The following is a 20,506-nucleotide window of genomic DNA, read 5'->3' as shown; positions in this document are numbered from 1 at the left end:
ATTTTACAACCTTTTCTGCCATGGTTGTTAAGTGAATCACATGGTATTAAGAGAATTCATCTTCCCCATTGACTTTGCTTTTTGGAAGCTGGCTGCGAAGGTTGCAAATGGTTATCATACGATTGGCTGTATATGTTTTACTGTGAAGGGAATGTGGAAGGGAAATAGATGTAAATAGATGTAAACAAGTACTTTTTAAAAAATTGGGCTTTTTAAAAAATTGTGACCGCCAACTTAGCCCAGGAAGGAAGGCAAGAATAAGAAACAAACTCAAGATGGCCACTTGAGGGGGAGAAACTCTATGTCAGCCATGCAAGATTCTGTTATTAAACCCTATAACGGGTGTCCAGCCTTGACAATTTTAAGACCTATGGACTTCAACTCCCAGAATTCCTCAGCCAACCATGCTGGCTGGGGAATTCTGGGAGTTGAAGTCCACAAGTAATTAAAGTTGCCAGGTCAGACACTCCTGCCCCATAACAACAAACTAGGTTACCAGTAGTCCTTGTGAAGTCTGTTTCCTGGCCAGACCTACCACAAAGGACTGACAATGGGAGACAAAAGAAAGCTAGTAAATACTTTGCTAAATAAATAAATGGCTTGATAAAGAGAAATCCCCATGAGGTTTCAACTGTGACATATGCTTCTGTGTGAGAGATCTGAAAAATAATGTCTGACGGTTAAGCCTGCTCTACTTTTCGATTTAAGATCACTGTCTTCTCTCCCACAACAGCGCTTGGAGAAATGTCTTAAAAAGGAGAATAATTTTATTTCGTAGCCCATCATCTAAACAAGATGCCTGGAGCTCTGCAAATGGAGCAGAGGGGCAGAATGGATAGCTTTAAGCTATCCATCCCATGATACAACGGCCACCACTCAATGCATTTCCTTCCCCTGGGGGGGAAATTTAATACACAACCATGAGAAATGAAAAAGAAAATAGTTATCATTAAGAATAATTCCGGCAAATATTAAAACAAAATCCTGATAATAAGACGTTAGGATATTTAAATTTAGTAGTTGGAACAGTAAAGTGTACAATGGGCCAGAACACACAGTTGTAATTGATTGGTTGGAGAGTGCTGGCAATCTATGAGGCAATCTACGCTATGATTGGTTGTTGTGGGTGTAAAGAGGGCGTTTCCTTTTTTCCCCGACTTTTTCTTCTGTGTGCTCGTGATTTACCTCATGATGTTCCTGTGTTCCTGACTACCTTGTCTGCTGTAAATATAAATGTAAAATACATTTATTTATATAAAAGCTACAAGTTTGTGTCAGCATCTCTGACTTCATTTAAGACACCTGCTGCGCGATTCCTTGACACAAAATTGGTAGGAAATACCAACAGCAAAACACGTTTTTCAAATATCAAGTCTATTCAAATGAGCTATTACTGTACAAGTTACCGAAAGAAAGAATCCACTTGAAAATAAAGAAAAATAGGCACAGGGTAACACTAAGTGTACTTACCATTGTTCATTTAGCAACTGTTCAAAGTTACAACGGCACTGGAATAAAGTGACATACAACTGGTCCTTACTCTGAGGACCATTTCATAATTCCCACCGTCCTGTGATTAGAATTTGGGTCCTGGGCAACCGGCATGTATTTAGTTATTTTTATTTTATTTATTTATTTTATTGGCCGCCCATCTTACCACAGGGCAACTCTTTATGATGGTTGCAGCCACCCGGGGTCACATGATCAACATTCGTGATCTTACCAACCGGCTTGCAACGAGCACAAGTCAATGCAGAAAGCTGGATTGACTTAACGACTATGTAATTTTCTTAGCAACTGCTAAAAAACATGGCAAAAAAAGAATGTTAAATTGGGTGAGACTCACTTAATTATCACTTTGCTTAGCAATAGAAATCCTGGTCCCAATTGTGATTGTAAGTTGAGGACTACCTGTATAGGTTTGGCAGCAAACAGGTGAATTATGTAGTATGCAATATTACAGGCTAATTTTGCCAACTGCTGGCAGTTCGAGTCTCACCAGCTCAAGGTTGACTCAGCCTTCCATTGTTCCAAGGTCATAAAATGAGGACCCAGGTTGTTGGGGGTCAATATGCTGACTCTGTAAACCGCTTAGACAGGGCTATAAAGCACTGTGAAGCGGTATATAAGTCTATGTGCTATTGCTATCTGTCCATATTAGATTTTGTGTTGACAGATCATGCCATTTTACCTCAAAAGAAACATCAAAAATTTGTTTGCATTTCCTATTTCACCCTTCATTCTGATTAGAGTCAAGAGCCATCTGTGTAGGTTTTTCATCCTGTCTTCTCCCAAACGCTCTAAGCATGTTACCTCATTTTCAGTATTTTTATATACAATTACAGGAAGACCTTGGTTTTTAAATTGTGGAGTAACTTGTTAGAAAGCTATTATACAAATGTACACATACCTACGCACAGCTCCCAAGCTCGTTCTTTGCATTTACAAAAGAACAAAAAAATATTTTTGCAAGACCTATTGAGATAAATTCTTTTATTCCCATGGCATTTCCACCAAATCATTCAGAACTATAAAGCTGAAGCAGAGAGAAAGAGAAGGAGAGAATATTTATTCTTAGCACTGAGAAAGTTGGTTATCGCTGCCCCTTTCCAGGTGCAAAAACATTTGCATTATTGTAACAAATTCACTTGTGCTGACTGAAAAGCTACACAAACACACCTGGGGCTTTAAAAAAAAATGGACTTAATCGTGTATTAAGGTAAACATGTTAAGGACAGGAACATTTTGAGTCATCAAAAAGGGTTCGTAGCTCTCCATGTGTTATTTAAGTAAACGGCCTTTTCTGTTTGTTGGATGTATATTGTTTGTGGGGGAGGGGTGTGAGAATGCTACAAACTGAAGAATGCCCTCAACTATATGATAAATAGCAAACCAAATTTTAGTTTACTTTCCTCTATTTGACATGGACATAAAGCACTTTACCTTCCTCTGATCACTTTCAGCAAGCAACAGATGAATCTTTAGGAATCAATAAAAAGGCAAAACACTTGAAGATTTTTTTTGTAGGTTTTTGTTTTCAAAATCAAGTAGTTTTATCTAACTTCCATGTGTCAAGACTTCTCTAAACATCTTTAGGAAAAATAACATCCCATTTACTGCTACTGCACAGTTGGCCTAGTGGTTAAGGCAGTGGTTCTCAACCTGTGGGTAGGGACCCCATTTGGGGTCGATTGACCATTTCATGGGGGTCGCCAAGCAAGGCTGTCCGCCATTTTTTTTGTCCGCCATTTTTTTTTGTCCGCCATTTTTTCCCCCTTTTCCGGCAGGTGCCTTACCTCCCTTGGGCTGGGCCAGCTGGTGGTCGGCCTGCTCCGTCTCTGCCACTTGCCAGCTACGCCTCAGCCGGCACAGGGGGCGGAACCACGCATGCACGGCGCTCCCGGTCCTCGACTTACGACCGGTTGGGTAGTCCTTGACTTACGGCCGGTTTAGTCCTCGACTTACGACCGGTTTAGTCCTCGACTTATGACCAGTTGGGGTCGCGGCATTAAAAAGGTTGAGAACCACTGGGTTAAGGCAACAGGATAGAAATGGGGACACCATGAATTCTAATCCCACCTTTGGCATGAAAGCCGCTGGGCCAGTCACACTCTCACAAGGTTGTTATTGTGAAGAAACTAGGAGGAAGGAGAGAGAGAGAAAGAAATATTTGCCCCCTTGATAGCATTCTGGAAGAGCAAATCAAATTAAGAGCTACAGAGGAATAATAAGAAAATAAGAAAAGCAACTCCTTCAACCAGAAATACATGGAATATGTAGAATTAATAAAACACAACTTTGAGTGCAAAGATCTAAGAGAATGCTTTTTTTTAATTTAGGGGCTCACAAACCTAATAATACACCTAAGCATTTCATAGCAGCTATGCACCTTAAACTGAAAAAAATGTTTGAGTCAACATCAATGTTTGTCCATTTTTTGGAATTATTTCTGATCTGTAGAGAGTATTGTGGTTTGAGTTTAACTAGAAACCAGGGGCCTGCATGAGTTCTAGTCTCCTCCTTAGATACAGAAGCCAGTTGGGTGACTATGCTAGTTACTCTTCCTCAGCACAACCTACCTCACAGGGTTATTGTTTTAGAGAAAGAAGCAAAGAGGGAGCATCACTGAGTTATGGCATTTAAGTGTAAATGATAATGGGCAGCACCACCTTTGCAGAGAGCCAATGCTTCTGCAGCAGCAACAGCAGAAAGATAGGATCTGAATTCTGATTTTTAAGTGCTGCATTAAAAATGCTATAATGGAGTCCTGATGCTCAGCTATAAGCTGAGTGACTTTTAAATGATGGAAACAGGTGGGCTCAGGGTAGCCAAACACCCTGTAAAGAACATTTTTGTGTTATAGTAGTTAATCATAAATATGCTTATATATATATCTCTCTAGATGGTACAATCTCTCTCACGCACATATGCACATAAGATGCGTGGCTGGCTCTCCCTGTCACAGGACTCATGAATCAGCTGCTTATGTCAACATTCTCGCATTTTTCTACATGCCTGGAGAACACCTGGATATCTGTGTTGCCTTCACCCTCATTTGTGTTGTCGTTTGCTGAAACCATGGCACTTGGCGTACTTGCCAAGGACTCTAGCTGGGAAGGCTTGTTACAAAAGCAAAGAAGTGGACGACCTTTTTCTGATCCAGCTGATGACTGATCCTGTGCCAGTCAATTGCCCAGGAGAGGATTCTTTCAGAACTTCTGATGAGTCTTTATACTGGAGTGATCAGCTGTGTGGAACCAAACATTTGAAGCACAACAGCTGTTGATTTCAAGGTGGGGCCCTGGGCTCTTGGCTTGAGCACATTCCCCTCTGCTAAAAAGCCTGTCTTGACTCACACGCAGGGGTCTTCAAACTTGGCCCTTTCATGACTTGTGGACTTCAACTCCCAGAATTCCTCAGCCAGCGTGCCTGCCTGAGGAATTCTGGGAGTTGAAGTCCACAAATCATAAAACGGCCGAGTTTGAAGACTCCTGACTCACAGTGACTTGCCTGGGTAAATCCGTGTAGATTTCTTGGCAGCATTTTTAGAAGTGGATTGCCCTGGCCTCCTCCTTAGGCTTTATGCCTAAGGCAGGACTGGAACTCATGGTCAGTTGGTTTCTAACTTTAAACCAATTCAAACAGTGGGGTCGAAGTCCAGGCATCTTAAAGGTTGAGAAACACTGATATAGGGCTATACATTTTATTTTATTTATATCCCTCCTTTATTATTTATATAAATAATTCATGGCAGCAATCATAAACAAAACTCCCTCCTCTTTTTTCCACAACAACGCTGTGAGGTGGGTAGGGCTGAGAGAATGTGATTGAAATTCAGTGAATTTGGTACTCAAAACATTTGGATGTGAAATTTTGGTCCTCATCTTTTATTTGGTACTCAATGCATAAGCCAGAGCTCGTCAACGTTGGCTGCCTTCTGACTCACTACAGGTAGTCCTCAACTTACAACAGTTCATTTAGTGACCATTCAAAGTTGCACTGAAAAAAGTGAATTAGGACCGTTTTTCACACTTACGGCTGTTGCAGCATCCCCATGGTCAGATGATCAAAATTTAGATGCTTAGCAACTAACTCATATTCCCGACGGTTGCCAGTGTCCTAGGATCATGTGATCCCCTTTTGTGACCTTCTGACAAGCAAAGTCAATGGGGAAATCAGATTCACTTAACAACCGTATTACTAATTCACTTAACAAATGTGGCAAGAAAAGTTGTCAAATAGGGCAAATTAACAAAATTTTAACTTAGCAACATAAATTTTAGGCTCAATTGTGGTCGTAAATTGCAGATTATCTGTACATTATTCCTTATGGGAAATATTTGTTTGGTATTCATCCTTTTTGGTACTAACTGCCCCTCCCAGAATCAATGAATGATGAATACCGAGGTACCACTGTAGCAATGGGGCAAGTTGTCTCCTGTGAAACGCTTTACCAATTCTACACAACAACTTCTCAACTTTCAGGCCAGCATTTTTGTTGCAAGAAACTAGCAAGTGAATTGAAATGGCTAATCCAGGATTAGAAGACATGGACCCAGCAACTGCCAAGGAAACACCCATTCATCTTTGAAAAACAAGTTTAACACCAAAAGAAAAAAAAGGGGGGGGGAATCCTCAAACCGCTAGCTCAAATGAAAAAAATATTCCTCAGCAGCTGAGAATTTGCAACTTTTCCTCTCATTATCTTCCAAAAAAGCATACGAAAGGCAGAGGTCAGTGGTCCATTATGCAAAGCTAGGGATAAAGAAAAGCATGTTTTGCTCCAACCTGTTTCACTTTAAATTTGACAGCCAATGGGACACCATATGTCTGACAGCTGTCTAAGCAAAGTAAGACCTCCAAAAAGAAAAATTTAAAAAAAAGAGGAATATAAATCCCCCAACGCAGGACCCAGGGATCTGGATTTTCAAGATGGGTGGTTAGCAGGAAGAAGGCAGCAAGTGTCAAAAATCCATTCAGGAGTTCGTTGCTGATTCGAACTAAGATACAAGTAGCTCTTGACTTAACAACCATTCAAAGCTACAACAGTGCTGAAAAAAGTGACTTACAACTCGTTCTCACACTTACAGCCATTACAGCATCGTTGAGGTCCCGCAATCTTGAGGTGCTTGGCAACTAGTATGTATTTATAACGGTTGCAGTATCCCAGGATCACATGACCGCCATTTGTGACCTTCCCAACGGGCTTCTGACAAGCAAAACTGAATTCATTTAATGACCACTAAGGCAAATAAAGTTGTAAAATCAAATATGACTCACTAGGCCTCAGAGTTACCCAGTGGTACAGTGGCCGACCAATAAATTGGATAAATAAAATAAACTACCACACTGCTTAACAATGGAAGCTCCTGCCCCAATTGTGTTCATAAGTCGCCCTGAGTCCTCCGGGAGAAGGGTGGGGTATAAATGAAATAAATAAATAAATAAATAAATAAAGTCAAGGACTCCTGTATACTCCCAACACAGGGCAAACACAAATCTCAGTACACATTCAATCATCTGCAGTTAATGATACAGAACTACAAAGCAAGTAGTGAAAAGGAAAAACATTCTAGTATCTTTGTGGATAATGCTGCAGTTGGTCTGTTATCCAGGGCAAGACCTTTTCCTTATGCACTGGCTGACATTTCCTGTTTCGTGAAACTGTTCACCAACTTCTGCCAACAGACTCTTACAACCACATGGATTCAGCATAGCTTGCAAGCCAACTAAAGCCCTTCAAAACATCCTAAGCAGACCCAAAGAAGACCCCAGAAGAAAAAGCAGGAGTCATCTACAACATACAATGTAAGGACTGCAACCACCACTATGTAGAACAAGCAGGCAGAAGACTGGCAAAACGCACCCATGAACACCAACTAGCAGTCAGAAGTCATGATGAAAATACTTTAATTTCACAACATATAGACAGATTTAACCACAGTTTTAACTGGGAAAATATGACCATCCTAGACCAAGCCAAGTCCAAAAACACCAGGGAATTTCTAGAAGCCTGGCACTCTGACAAATTAGCCATCAATAGACACACAGACATTAACAACATTAATGTCCTGAAGGCAGGACAAGAAGCAATGGATGGAAACTAACCAAAGAGAGAAGCAACCTAGAACTAAGGAGAAACTTCCTGACAGTGAGAACAATTAACCAGTGGAACAACCTGCCTCCAGAAGCTGTGAATGCTCCAATACTGGAAGTTTTTAAGAAGAGACTGGACAGCCATTTGTCTGAAATGGTCTAGGGTTTCCTGCCTGAGCAAGGGGTTGGACTAGATGACCTCCAAGGTCCCTTCCAACTTTATTATTATTATTATTATTATTATTATTATTATTATTATTATTATTATTATTATTATTATTATTATTATTATTATTATTATTAATCATCGCAGTCAGCCAGATGTTCAGACTAGATTTGGCATTTTGTCTACCTATTGAGTCCTTACCAAGGACCTGGGATAGGCAGATGTGGATGTTTGATGGTATTACAGATATCGTTGCAGGATGGAAGCAGTTCCTAGTAAGGCTGCCTTTTGCAATTGACTAATGGCGAATTTGTCAATGCCAATGGTATTCAAGTGGTGCTCCAGTTGTTTTGGGATTGCACCCAGGGTGCCTATTACTATTGGGACTACCCTTGCTTGCCTTTGCCACAGTCTTTCTATTTCTATTTGTAGGTCTTTGTATTTTGTTATCTTCTCCAGTTCTTTCTCGTCTATTCTGCTGTCTCCAGGCACTGCCACGTCCACTATCCAGACATCATCATCATCATCATCATCATAATCATCATCGTCGTCGTTGTTGTTGTTGTTGTTGTTGTTGTTGTTGTTATACATCTATAACTATGCGAAGAGACTATCACCCAGCTCCAAAAGGGAACAAAAATGCCCAGCCCAAGACCCAGTCAGCACCCAGATCAACATAGATTAACTCCAAGGTTAACATCAGACCAACCATCAAGCAAACAATACCCCAATCAAGAAACTGCCAAAGAAGCCAACAGCAAGCAGCCCAACCAACGAATCTCTAAGACCACCCCCACCAACACTGCAAGCCATCAGGATATAAACTGACAGCAAACCCCACTTCTTACCAGCACTGATGAAGTTACCTAGTTTGGGTAATGAAATGTCTGCAAGAAAACAAGCCAGCTCAGAGAGCACCAAGGACCCCTCAAATTCTGCCTCTCTTTGTCAACATTCAGAGGCTGCTGCAAAGTTGGAAACAAGAATTTTGGGGTACAGCCCTACATGTCTGTAGAGAAAAGCACTGACTACACCGATAAACTCTCTGCTGCTATTTGTAAGACAAATAATGGAGTTCTCCTTTAGGTCTTCCATTGGTATCCAGGTAGTCCTTGGCTTACAACAGTTCATTTAGTGACCATTCGAAGTTACAATGGCACTGAAAAAAAATGACTTATGCCTGTTTTTCACACTTACATCCATCGCAGCCTCCCCGTGATCACGTGATCAGCATTCGGATGCTTGGCAACTGGCATGTATTTATGACTGTTTCTAGTACCCCAGGGCAATGTGATCACATTTTGTGACCTCCTGACAAGCTAAGTCACTGGGGACACCAGAGTCACTTAACAACCATGTTGCTAACTTAACAACTGCAGTGATTCACTTAACAACTGTGGCAAGAAAGGTTGCAAAATGGGGCAAAATGCTAAGCTGTCTCGCTTAGCAACAGACATTTTTGACTCAATTGTGGTCGTAAGTCGAGGACTACCTGCATTTCCATCTCAATTATTGGGTTCTTTTAACCTTAGAATAAGGGGAAAGTTTCCATTCTTTTTTTTTCCAGCGCTAAAACGAGTTTGCTCAATTCCCAAGCTATGTGATTTTTTTTTTCTGAATTAGAGATACATTTTGTTTTGGGCATGTAAACAGTGGTCCTTTAGGGTGAATGAAGAAAGGATCTGATTACCGAGGAGTCCTATCTGGTGTTTCTTCAACAGTCGCCAATATTCATGGAAAGAGGCAAACCACACACATTGTGTCACATGTCTTCAGGGGGAAGGATTTTGCCCGGGGTGTCCAGTAGAGAAATATGGTCAAATTCCTGCCTGCATCTGGAAGGCCGGAAAGAGGAAAGACCCCCCAACATCAACCATGCAGACATACTCACAGGCAGTCTCCCTCATGGAGAGCACTTTCCTTTTATGAAAGCCTTCAGCCTATTGACGGACCTTCAGAAATGGAAATAAATAGCTGAGCTAGAAATTCTCCAGCTAAAAAACATGCACTAGGAGTTACAAATATGAATTTATTTAAGACAGCTTTCTCCAACCAGGCGCTCCTTAAATAAACTCATCTTCAACTCCCATAATAGCCAATAAGCATGACTGGGGAATTAACTCCAACTCATCAAGAAAACCATGGTTGGGGAAAGCTTCTTCAGATTCTTCATCTAGAACAGACATGTCAAACACAAGGCTCGGGGGGGTCGGATGCGGCCCGCGAAGTGGTTTCATGTGGCCCGCGAAGCCATCCTGGAAACAGTGAGGGAACGGCCCCTGCTGCCTTGGCCCTGGCTCAGGCCAGCTGGGAGCCAATGTACAATTTTGTGGTGGCCATCTATGCTGAAACGCATTCAGTCTTAGCTCCATAAGCCCCCCCCTGCATGGCCTGAGAGGAACAGTGAGGTCCAGTGGACCATGCCTCGGCACTTGCCCTGGTCCCACCCCCTTCTGCCAGATACCCTCAGATCTATCCCACTCCTGCCCAGGCCCCCAAGGCACCCTTGACGCGAACGATGTAGAGCTGGCCACACCCACCCAGTAGGCCACACCCACTCCATCCACCCCCACCAGTAGGCTGCACCCACCCTGGCCACACCCACCCAGCCCCCCGAGGGCAACCCCAATGCTGATGCGGCCCTCAATGAAATTGAGTTTGACGCCCCTGATCTAGAAGACTTCATGATGCACACCGTCTCTTCATTTTTGAACAGCTATGCTTTAACCAAACTTGGCAACTTTAAGACTTGTGTCTATGGAGATTCTCCGTCACCCAGGTCATGGTTGTCCAAAAGGTGTTTTTTCAAAAAGCAACTGGACTTTGTTATTCCTTGAGGAACCGAATAAGCTTCTTGGATGAGAAGTGAAACATCTTCAAGGAAAAACAAAGTCCAGTTGGCTTTTGAAAAAAACACCTTTGGATTTAAGTCTTGTGGGCTTGAGTTGAAGTCCACAAGTCTTAAAGTTGCCAAGTCGGGAGACTCCTGCTTTAACTGATAGATTTATTCATCCTCAATTACCCTTCTTCACATCTTCTGAGATGGTTCTTTAGTACCAAGTGGTTGCTTACTTCTGCTGTTGTCTCTCTGAGTTCCTGGAGGCTTCAGCAGCTAATTTCCTGGCGATAAAATCTTCCCTTTTCAGGACTTCTCCACTTCCTCGAAAACCCAGCTCTACCAGTTGGCGGGCCATTTCTTCATTCTGGGGAAGCAAATAAGAATTCAGGAGAACCAGTCCATTCCAACAACTCCCTGACTCTCTGCCTAACTTACAGTAAATTTTTCATTTTGGCTGAAGAAGTAATGAAAGGTCTGAGTTTAATAAACTTTGGTCCAGTTGCCCTGATTTAACCTTTTTAGATGAGGTGAACCAGTAGAACACCAGGACTTTAATATTTATAGACTAGCAGAACATATCCATAAATGCCAACTGGCAATCAGAAGACATGATGAAAACTCTTTAATTTCACAACATGTATATAGACTTAACCATAGTTAACTGGAAAATTGTGACTATCCCAGACCAAGAAAAATCCAAAAAATGCTCGAGAATTCCTGGAAGCCTGGTACTCTGACAAATCGGCCATCATCGGGCACATAGACATAAACATCTACATACTCGAAGGCAGGGATCTTCAAACTTGGCCCTTTTATGACTTGTGGACTTCAATTCCCAGAATTCCTCAGCCAGCGTGCCTGGCTGAGGAATTCTGGGAGTTGAAGTCCATAAGTCATAAAAGGGCCAAGTTTGAAGACCCCTGCTTGAAGGAGACAATCAACAAGCCAACAAGGGAACAAAAAGACCAAAACACCTCCCCACCAGCAATCAATATCCAGATGAGCATGGATTAACACCAAGATTAACATCAGACCAACAATCAAGAAGTGAACAATGTCCCAATCAAGGTACTGTCAAACAAGGTAATAGTAACAGCCCAGCCAAGACCACTCCCATGAACACTGACAGAGTAAGCCACTAGAATATAAACTAAGAGCAAAGCTCCTACTAGCACTGATCATGTCACCTAACTGGGTATCGAAATGTCTGAAAGAAAACAACCAAGCTTAGCAAACACTAAGGACCCCTCACTTTGATTTTTGTAGAAGAAACACATATACTCATGGGCAAGCCATTTTTGTCACATTAGGCCTTTTCAATGAAAGGATGCTTCCATTGCTCTCTTAGTTTATTTGCATTATTTTTACTGCATTTTATCCAAAATAAGAAAATAAGCAACATGCATCTTCACCGGGATAGCCTACAACCTGCGAAATTATTTATTTACAGGTAATCCTTACCTAACGGTCAGTTGTTTAGACTATTCAGAGTCACAGCAGCCCTTCTCCCAAAAGTATGTGACCAACACATGTGATGACATGATCACATTTTGGGTGCTTGGCAACCGACTCACCTTTTACAGCAAGGGTGGAGAACTATGGCCCTTTTATAACCTGTGGACTTCAACTCCCAGAATTCCTGAGCCAGCGTGGTTGGCTCAGGAATTCTGGGAGTTGAAGTCCACAAATCATGAAGGGGCCATAGTTCCTCACAAAAAAAATGCCCATTAGATAAAACGGATTTGCTTCACAACTTCACATTCGCTTAACGACTGCAGATAATGAAGGTTGCCAAATCAGGTGCGGTCATGTGGTGATTCGCTTAACGACTGTAACAACTTACTACCATAATTCTGGACACAATCACGGTCATAAGTCAAGGATTACCTGTATGCACTTGATCACACATACAAGCAAATATATTTTTGCTACGAAACCTCAGTAACAAATAGCAGCTTCTTAAATAGTTTGAACGGTCATTTGCTGATCACAGATTGGCATCTCCCATTAAAAGTAGTTGGACTGCTGTCCCCAAGGAACAGAAGTGGCACAATTCCACGTCTGTCTGCTCAGAATTAGGGTCCTATGAGTGAAAAAAGTTTGGCAGCTTAGCAAGGCATAAAGCCCAGACCAACTGTGATTTGTTCAATAAACCATTGTTTAGCACATCCTGGCAGTCAACTAGTAAATCTCTCAAAAGTGTCTGTTTTAGAGAGCATCTGAAGAGCTTTTTAGAAGATTTATTAACAGTTTATCCTTCAGGAAATTCTTTTGAGCTCTTGTTTGTGAACTGTGTGACTTTTTAACTATAAGTTTTTTTTTCCCTACGAAGTCCAAAACTTAGCACCAAAATATCTGTCAGTTCCATGTGATGCTGCAATGGTCATGCGAAAAATGGTTGTAAGTCACCTTTTTCAGTGCCATTGAAACTTTGAATGGTTAGTAAGCGAACTATAAGTCAAGGACTACCTGTATTAATAGGGACTGCAATCTCCTTTGGGCAAAGGTATGGTTTTTTTCCCCCTTCTGTTACTTCATAAAGTATGATGTGTACATCAGATAACAATACCACTATTATTATGAATAATAATAACAGGGAAAAACACATGGAAGCATAAGGCAACTGGTGTTTATTCCTTTACACATCAGCAAAGGAATAAGGCCCTTGGGTCCTTTGCATCAAATACCCATTTTTGCAAACAGACAAAGTAGATTTGATGGGCAATCAACTACAAAATTGCTGAGTTAAAGATGCCACAGCTCTTTGTATCGTCTGTTGTACATTTTATTTCCCTCGTCTAGGAATAGCAACAGCATTTTAAACAAAAGTGAAATATTTCCACCTAGTGGCAAACCTAAGAAACTACAGTCCAATTTTATGAGTCCCATCCATGAGGTTCCAGAAAACACTGAGCCACAGATTTCAAGGAACAGCGTTTTAAAAGGCAAACATCCGCTTTCAAAGGACATTATGGAAAATAATGGCCTTCCCTTTATCAAAGGATTTCAGTAAGGCCAAGCTGGTTATTGCAGGAAAATGCTACAAGCCATCATCGGAGGCTGAATCATGAATTGGCAAAAATGCTTTAGGGGATGTTGCATTGAGCAGAGGGTTTGAGCTAGATGACCTTTAAGGTCTCTTCCAAATTTATTAGCCTTCCTTAATCCCCTAGAATTAAATGCATGCAGCTTCAACACCAACAATCACCAGTGGAGAGATAGAGGAACAAAGACGATTAGGGGGCTGGAGGCTAAAACGGTTGCTGGAATTGGGTATGTCTAGTTTAATGAAGAGAAGGATGAGGGGAGACATGATAGCAGTGTTCCAGTATCTCAGGGGCTGCCACAAAAAAGTCAAGCTATTCGCAAAAGTACCTGAAGGCAGGACAAGAAGCAACGGATGGAAACTAACTGAAGAGAGAAGCAATCTAGAACTAAGGAGAAACTTCCTGACAGTGAGAACAATTAACCAGTGGAACAACCTGCCTCCAGGAGCGGTGAATGCCCCAACACTGGAAGTTTTTAAGAAGAGATTGGACAGCCAGAAATGGTATAGGGTTTCCTGCCTGAGCAGGGGTTAGACTAGATGACCTCCAAGGTACCTTCCAACTTTATTATTATTATTATAGTTGGAAAAAGAATGACCACCCATCCAGTCTTACTTTTTAGCATATTTCTCAGGATCATAAATAGAACTACCATCAAGCCATTACAGGTAGACCTCAACTTATGACCACAATTGAGCCCCAAATTTCCATTGCTAAGCGAGACAGTTGTTAAGTGAGATTTGCCCCACTTTATAACCTTTCTTGTCCCCGTTGTTAAGTGAAGCAGTTCTTAAGTTAGTAACACGGTTGCTAATTGAATCTGGCTTCCCCATGGACTTTGCTTGTCAGATGGTCACAAGAGGTGATCACATGTCTCTGAGACACTGCAACCGTCATAAATACATACCGGTTGCCGAGCATCCAAATTCTGATCACGTGACCATGAAGAGGCTACAACGTATGTAATTGTGAAAAACGGTCATACGTCACTTTTTTCAGTGCGGTTGCAACTTTGAACAGTCACTAAACAAATAGTTATAAGACCAGGATTACCTATTCTAGATTTCTGGTGCATGATTTTTGTCGGCTATATTTTTATATTCCCTGATGGTTAACCTAACTATGAAATATGCGAATGGCATTGCTCTGTCTTTGCATATTGCTTTGATTACATGTTTAGTGAAGTGTGATATAAATAAGCTTCATCATTATAACAAACATAACTGCCAGACCCTCCGTAACACAGATGTGTGCGGAATAGCTGTGCTGGCGATGTAAGACGCGCTATTAGAATATTCCTAGAATCTCGAAGCAGAATAGAGCTGGAAGGGACCGTGGAGGTCTTCTAATAAGTTAACTCACTGCTCAAGCAGAAGACCCTATACCAAGCTGGCTCAGGAATTCTGGGAGTTGAAGTCCACAAGTCATAAAAGAGCCAAGGTTGCCTACCCCTGCCCTATACCAATTTCAGACAGGTGACTGTCCAGCCTTTTCTTAAAAACCTTTTGGGTTCAATTGTACCAGAAATCAGCAAAGATTTATTGAGAACAAGTGTTCTATCCTAAGCGTTCATTATGCTTTGATCACTTAACTTTCTTAGTAGATTGTGGGTATGCTGTATATCTAATACATCTTGATTTCAGCAACAACGTTGACAAGGTTATTCTATGAGATTCTGGTTTTGTTTTAAGATGGCATCCAATAAGATCCACCTTTCTTCAAATTGGATAATGGGATATTAGGTCTTTATGTATATTTTTGGAGTGAAAACCTTTGAGGGGGATGCATGAGAAAGACTGGAGTTAAGGGTGAGAGAATTTGGAGAGGAGGAGAAGCAAAGAGGACAGTGAGATAAGAGAAAGGAGCATGTAGGAAATTGTTGAGAAGCCTGAGAGCTAATGTTGCAGTAGGGTCAGAAAAGAGATGATCAAAAGAAGTTGCTAGAATTCTTGAAGCCTGGGAAAATGAATAAGAGTGGATAACGTGTGGCTGGAAAGGTCTAGTCCAGGGCTTTTCAACCTTTTCACCCATTGTACCACTTTTAGGATATGGCAACATCCGAATATCACCAATCACCTAGCAAGGTGTCAAAAACTTGATGACCAAAAAAAAAAAAAGGGAAAAAAGTGATAAAGTACAGGTAGTCCTTGACTTACAACAGTTCGCTTAGTGACTCTTCGAAGTTACAATGGCACTGAAAAAAATGCCCCCCAAGCCACAGCCGAGGAAGACACCTGCCTGCCCACCTGGCGGCGCTCTTCCTCCTGTCCGAGGTTTTCATTGTTGTGAGCATTTCTGTTGAGGATTGGCAGCGGGGGTGGGGTGGGGGGGTGTTTGGTTTTTATTCCCCCCGTCTGCTGGGTGGTTGCAGCAGGTTTTGGTCACCTCACATGACCCTGGGACACTGTGACCGTCATAAATATGAATCAGTTGCCAAGCATCTGAATGTAAATCACAAGATCCTGGAGATGCTGCAACATTTCAGCTGATCAGTGCTTCTTCTGGGCTCAGGAGAAGCTCCAGGATCAGCGCCAAGCTCCAGCTGGAGCCTGGTGCTGATCCTGGCGTTTCCACTGAGCCCTGACAGCCCCGAAGAAGCGCTGATCAGCTGGAAAGCGGCACTGATCCTGGCGCTTCCGCTGAGCCCTGACAGCCCTGCAGCTCCAGCCATCTCTCGCTCAGGCTTGTGCGGTGCTGCCACCGGTTCAGCTCATTCCCCTCCCCCGCTACCACTTTTCTAGGATGGTCGCGTACCACCTGCCAGGTGCCAATGTACCACAGGTGGTACCCATACCACTGGTTGAAAAGCCCTGGTCTAGAAGCCACACAACGAGCAGTTATTGAACTGCAGCACCAAAAAATGAAAACCTGAAAGAGCTGCTCTATGCTCAGCTTAGAAGAGATAACGTGGAAGTCCATGGGGGTCAACCTGGAAGCAAGAAGGGTATGGAAGTCACTGTGACTGTGTCACAAGATTACCAAGGACTGCTAGAGCAAGTAAGGGGTCACCACCTGGGTGAGAAACAGAACGGACACTATTCCACAACCCCCACCCCACCCAAAACAAATACAAACACATATCAATCATACGGTATGAATACAGCACCACACGAAATGTGATTTGACTTGAAAGGGCAAGAGGACTGATAATAAATAGGATGCAAATAGGATTGAGATGGAGGGCAAGAGAAGAAGGGGACGACAGAGAATGAGGTGGCTGGATGGAGTCACTGAAGCAGTAGGCCTGAGCTTAAATGGACTCCAGAAGATGGTAGAGGACAGGAAGGCCTGGAGGAACATTGTCCATGGGGTCCCGATGGGTCGGACACGACTTCGGAACTAACAACCACAACAACAAAATAGGATGTGTGAGTGGATTTCAGGAGGAAACAGCAGACATGAGATCTTTTCTTGATCTGCTTCTTGAAAAATGGCCTTCCTTGACAGCCACACTGCTTTATCCATGGTTCTACTTCAGTCCAGACCAAAAGAATCTGGCAGAAGCCAGATTCAGTGGCCACTTGTCAAGAATATTGGCCAAATAAAGATGTTGGTCACATTCAAGCATGTGTTTCCAGCTGTGAAATATAAGATGCTTCGCCAGTTTATTTTTAGGACAGTATATATCCATTTGGGCAACAGGCTAAAAACTCGGTTAGTGTTAACCTTGGTGGGTTTGTGGTGGGATACTTTTGTGTAAACCCGACCCACTTGATCAGCTTTACGATGCAGTAAATTGTGCAAACTCAACCAAAGCATTAATGATAAAGTCGAGTGGGACAAATCCTTAACCCTGACAGAAGCTCTGCTGGCGAGTTCCGTTCTGCTCGCTTTCAGAGACGAGTGTTGCATTGTACAGGCACGGGAGAGCCTGTACTCGGCCCATGCTCAGAGGCACTTTATGCAAGGAAGGAACGCTCACCTCCAGATAAAAGAGGTCCTGCGTGGTGATCTGAGAATCCAGATACTCCTCGTAAGTGTTAAACTGGGTGACGATGTGATCCAAGACAGCGCCGGCATCGTCGCCCTCCACGCCCGCCATCCCGCAACGCCGCCCACGCTCGTGGGGAGCCGGCTAGCCGCGTCCCTAGCAACGGCCCGCCGCGTCCCTAGCAACGGCCCGCTGTCTAGCTACTGTCATCCCGAGCGCCGCCCCCTCCCCTGGCACAGCCAATCGCTCGGAAGCATCCTGCGCTGACTCCTCCCCCCCCCAGCCCAGCTCACCAATCGCACAAGGAAACTACGTTACTAACCCTTAAACACAAAACTGCGCCTCTCCCGCCTCCACGAATCTCCTCCGCTGCTGAGAAAAATAATCTGTGAAGAGTGAACCTCACCATTAATTAGAAGACCTCCAAGGTCCCTTCCAGCTCTATTCTATCATATCCTATCCTTATTTCTATTCTATTCTATTCTATTCTATTCTATTCTATTCTATTCTATTTTCTATTCTATTCTATTCTATTCTATTCTATTCTATTCTATTCTATTTTCTATTCTATTCTATTCTATTCCATTCTATTCCATTCCATTCCATTCTATTTTCTATTCTATTCTATTCTATTCTATTCTATTCTATTCTATTCTATTCTATTCTATTCTATTTTCTATTCTATTCTATTCTATTCTATTCTATTCTATTCTATTCTATTTTCTATTCTATTCTATTCTATTCTATTCTATTCTATTTTCTATTCTATTCTATTCTATTTTCTATTCTATTCTATTCTATTCTATTCTATTCTATTATTAAAACTCCCTTGCAGAGCCTCGCCGGAATCAGTGGCCGATCCTCCCAAGAATTGTGTATCTGAGTCCCCCCCCTCCCCGGCACTCTCTTATGATCGCCACGATATAAAAAAATATGTTGAGGCTCTGGAAAGAGTACAGATAAGAGCAACAAAGATGATCAGGGGACTGGAGGCTAAAACATATAAGGAATGGTTGCTGGAATTGGGTATGTCTAGTTTAATGAAGAGAAGGACGAGGGGGGACATGATGGCAGTCTTCCAGTATCTCAGGGGCTGCCTCAAAGAAGAGGGAGTCAAGCTATTCTCCAAAGCACCTGAAGGCAGGACAAGAAGCAATGGATGGAAACTAATCAAGGAGAGAAGCAACCTAGAACTAAGGAGAAACTTCCTGACAGTTAGAACAATTAACCAGTGGAACAGCCTGCCTCCAGAAGTGGTGAATGCTCCAACACTGGAAGTTTTTAAGAAGAGATTGGACAACCATTTGTCTGAAATGGTATAGGGTTTCTTGCTTGAGCAGGGGGTTGGACTAGATCTTCAACTCCCATAATATCCCATAATAGCCTTTCAGGGTCCCTTCCAACTCTGTTATTCTGTTATTGTGCAGGTCTATTCAGAAAGAAGAACTGTCTTACAGTAATTGTCTTAATCTATAGCATTTATTCATAAATAAGAGTGTTGAGGCTGCCCGTGACTGTGTTTGCTCTACCAGGTTTATGCATCGTTCATTCCTTCAGGATTTCTCCCATTCTTTCAATACTTCTTAAGTTTCAGGGTTATTTAATCCACAAAACCTGGTTTTGTCCATCTTGAGCAAGGGTGTCAAACTCGCAACATCACGTGATGTGTCACGACGTATCGCGACTTTTTCCCCATTGCTGGAGCTGGGGTGAGCGCGGTTTTGGCATGACACATCCGGCCCGTGGGCCGGCAGTTTGACACCCCTGGGCTTGAGGATCCCTCAAAATGGCTATACAGATAATTCTCGACGTTTTGTTTAGTGACTGCTCAAATTACAAGAGCACTGAAAAATGTGAGTTATGACTGTTTCCACACTTACAGCATTTCCATAGTCATGTGGTCAAAATTTGGAAGCTTTGGAAAATTTGGAAGGTTCGTATTTATGACGGTTGCAACGTCCTGGGGTCATGTGATCATCTTTTACGAACTTCTGAACAAGCATAGTCAATGGGAAAGTCAGATTCACTTAACAACCGCGTTACTAATTTAACAACTGCAGGGATTCACTCAACTGTGGCAAGAGATGTTGAAAAATGGGGCAAAAATCACTTAGCAACAGAAATTTTGGCTTCAGTTGTGATCATAGGTCTAGTCCAGGGGTAGGCAACCTTGGCTCTTTTATGACTCGTGGACTTCAACTCCCAGAATTCCTGAGCCAGCCATGCTGAGGGGAAAGGGAGAGGTTTCCAAGCTGAGCCATGCTGGCTCAGGAATTCTGGGAGTTAAAGTCCACGAGTCATAAAAGAGCCAAGGTTGCCTAGTCCTGGTCTAGGACTACTTGTATTGTATGTGAGATGATTATTGTTACATTTTTCTCTTGCCATACATAGATGCCAATTCAAGATGGCGAGCATCTATATTGTTCCTCCATCTTAATTTCCCAACAACAGCTCTGTGAGGTAGCTTAGGCTGAAAAAGAGTGACTGGCCCAAATCTCTCTCCTGTGGCTTTGTTTATATTAATAGTTATTTCTTGGCAACTGTCATATATGCGTCGAATGAGGAGAGCACATCTTTCTCTTTCTGTCCTGACCACTTTTTACAGAGGCACGACTAACAAACTTCATCACTGTCTGGTTTGGTGGCTGCAGTGCCTCAGATATGCTGCGCAGGTTCTGAGGTTTTGCTTGATAAAAAAAAAAAATACAGGAAACCAGAAGTTGCCTTTAAGCCAGGGCTTTTTTTCAGCCGGAACGCGGCGGAACCGCGTTCCGGCACCTTTTTCCGGGCCGGCCGCACCGGAAATAGCCCCTCCCACACCGGAAATAGCCCCTCCCAAATTTTACTTGCATTCCTGTTCTCTAAAGGGGCGGTCCTAGGGTTTGATGAGGGCGTGGCCAGGTTTGAGTTCCGCCACCTTTTCTCCG

The 20,506-nt window shown here is 42.6% G+C and overlaps 1 protein-coding gene across 1 annotated transcript in view; it reads right to left on the bottom strand.

Annotated features, from left to right (window-relative positions):
* CFAP299 (cilia and flagella associated protein 299) overlaps positions 1–17,704 on the bottom strand; it is a 264,442-nt gene extending 246,738 nt beyond the window's left edge. Inside the window, exons 1-2 of the mRNA XM_015832364.1 lie at positions 17,571–17,704; positions 10,835–10,965 (exon numbers count right to left, since the gene is read on the bottom strand). Of these exons, the coding sequence (XP_015687850.1) occupies positions 10,835–10,965; positions 17,571–17,690 (251 nt within the window). The 5' untranslated portion in view covers positions 17,691–17,704. The remainder of the gene's footprint in view (positions 1–10,834; positions 10,966–17,570) is intronic.
* Positions 17,705–20,506: the final 2,802 nt, after the last annotated feature.

Source organism: Protobothrops mucrosquamatus, unplaced genomic scaffold (assembly GCF_001527695.2).
Source record: "Protobothrops mucrosquamatus isolate PMUCROS unplaced genomic scaffold, P.Mucros_1.0 scaffold3, whole genome shotgun sequence".
In the NCBI taxonomy this organism is placed as follows: domain Eukaryota; kingdom Metazoa; phylum Chordata; class Lepidosauria; order Squamata; family Viperidae; genus Protobothrops; species Protobothrops mucrosquamatus.
This window is presented reverse-complemented; position numbering and strand designations above follow the sequence as displayed.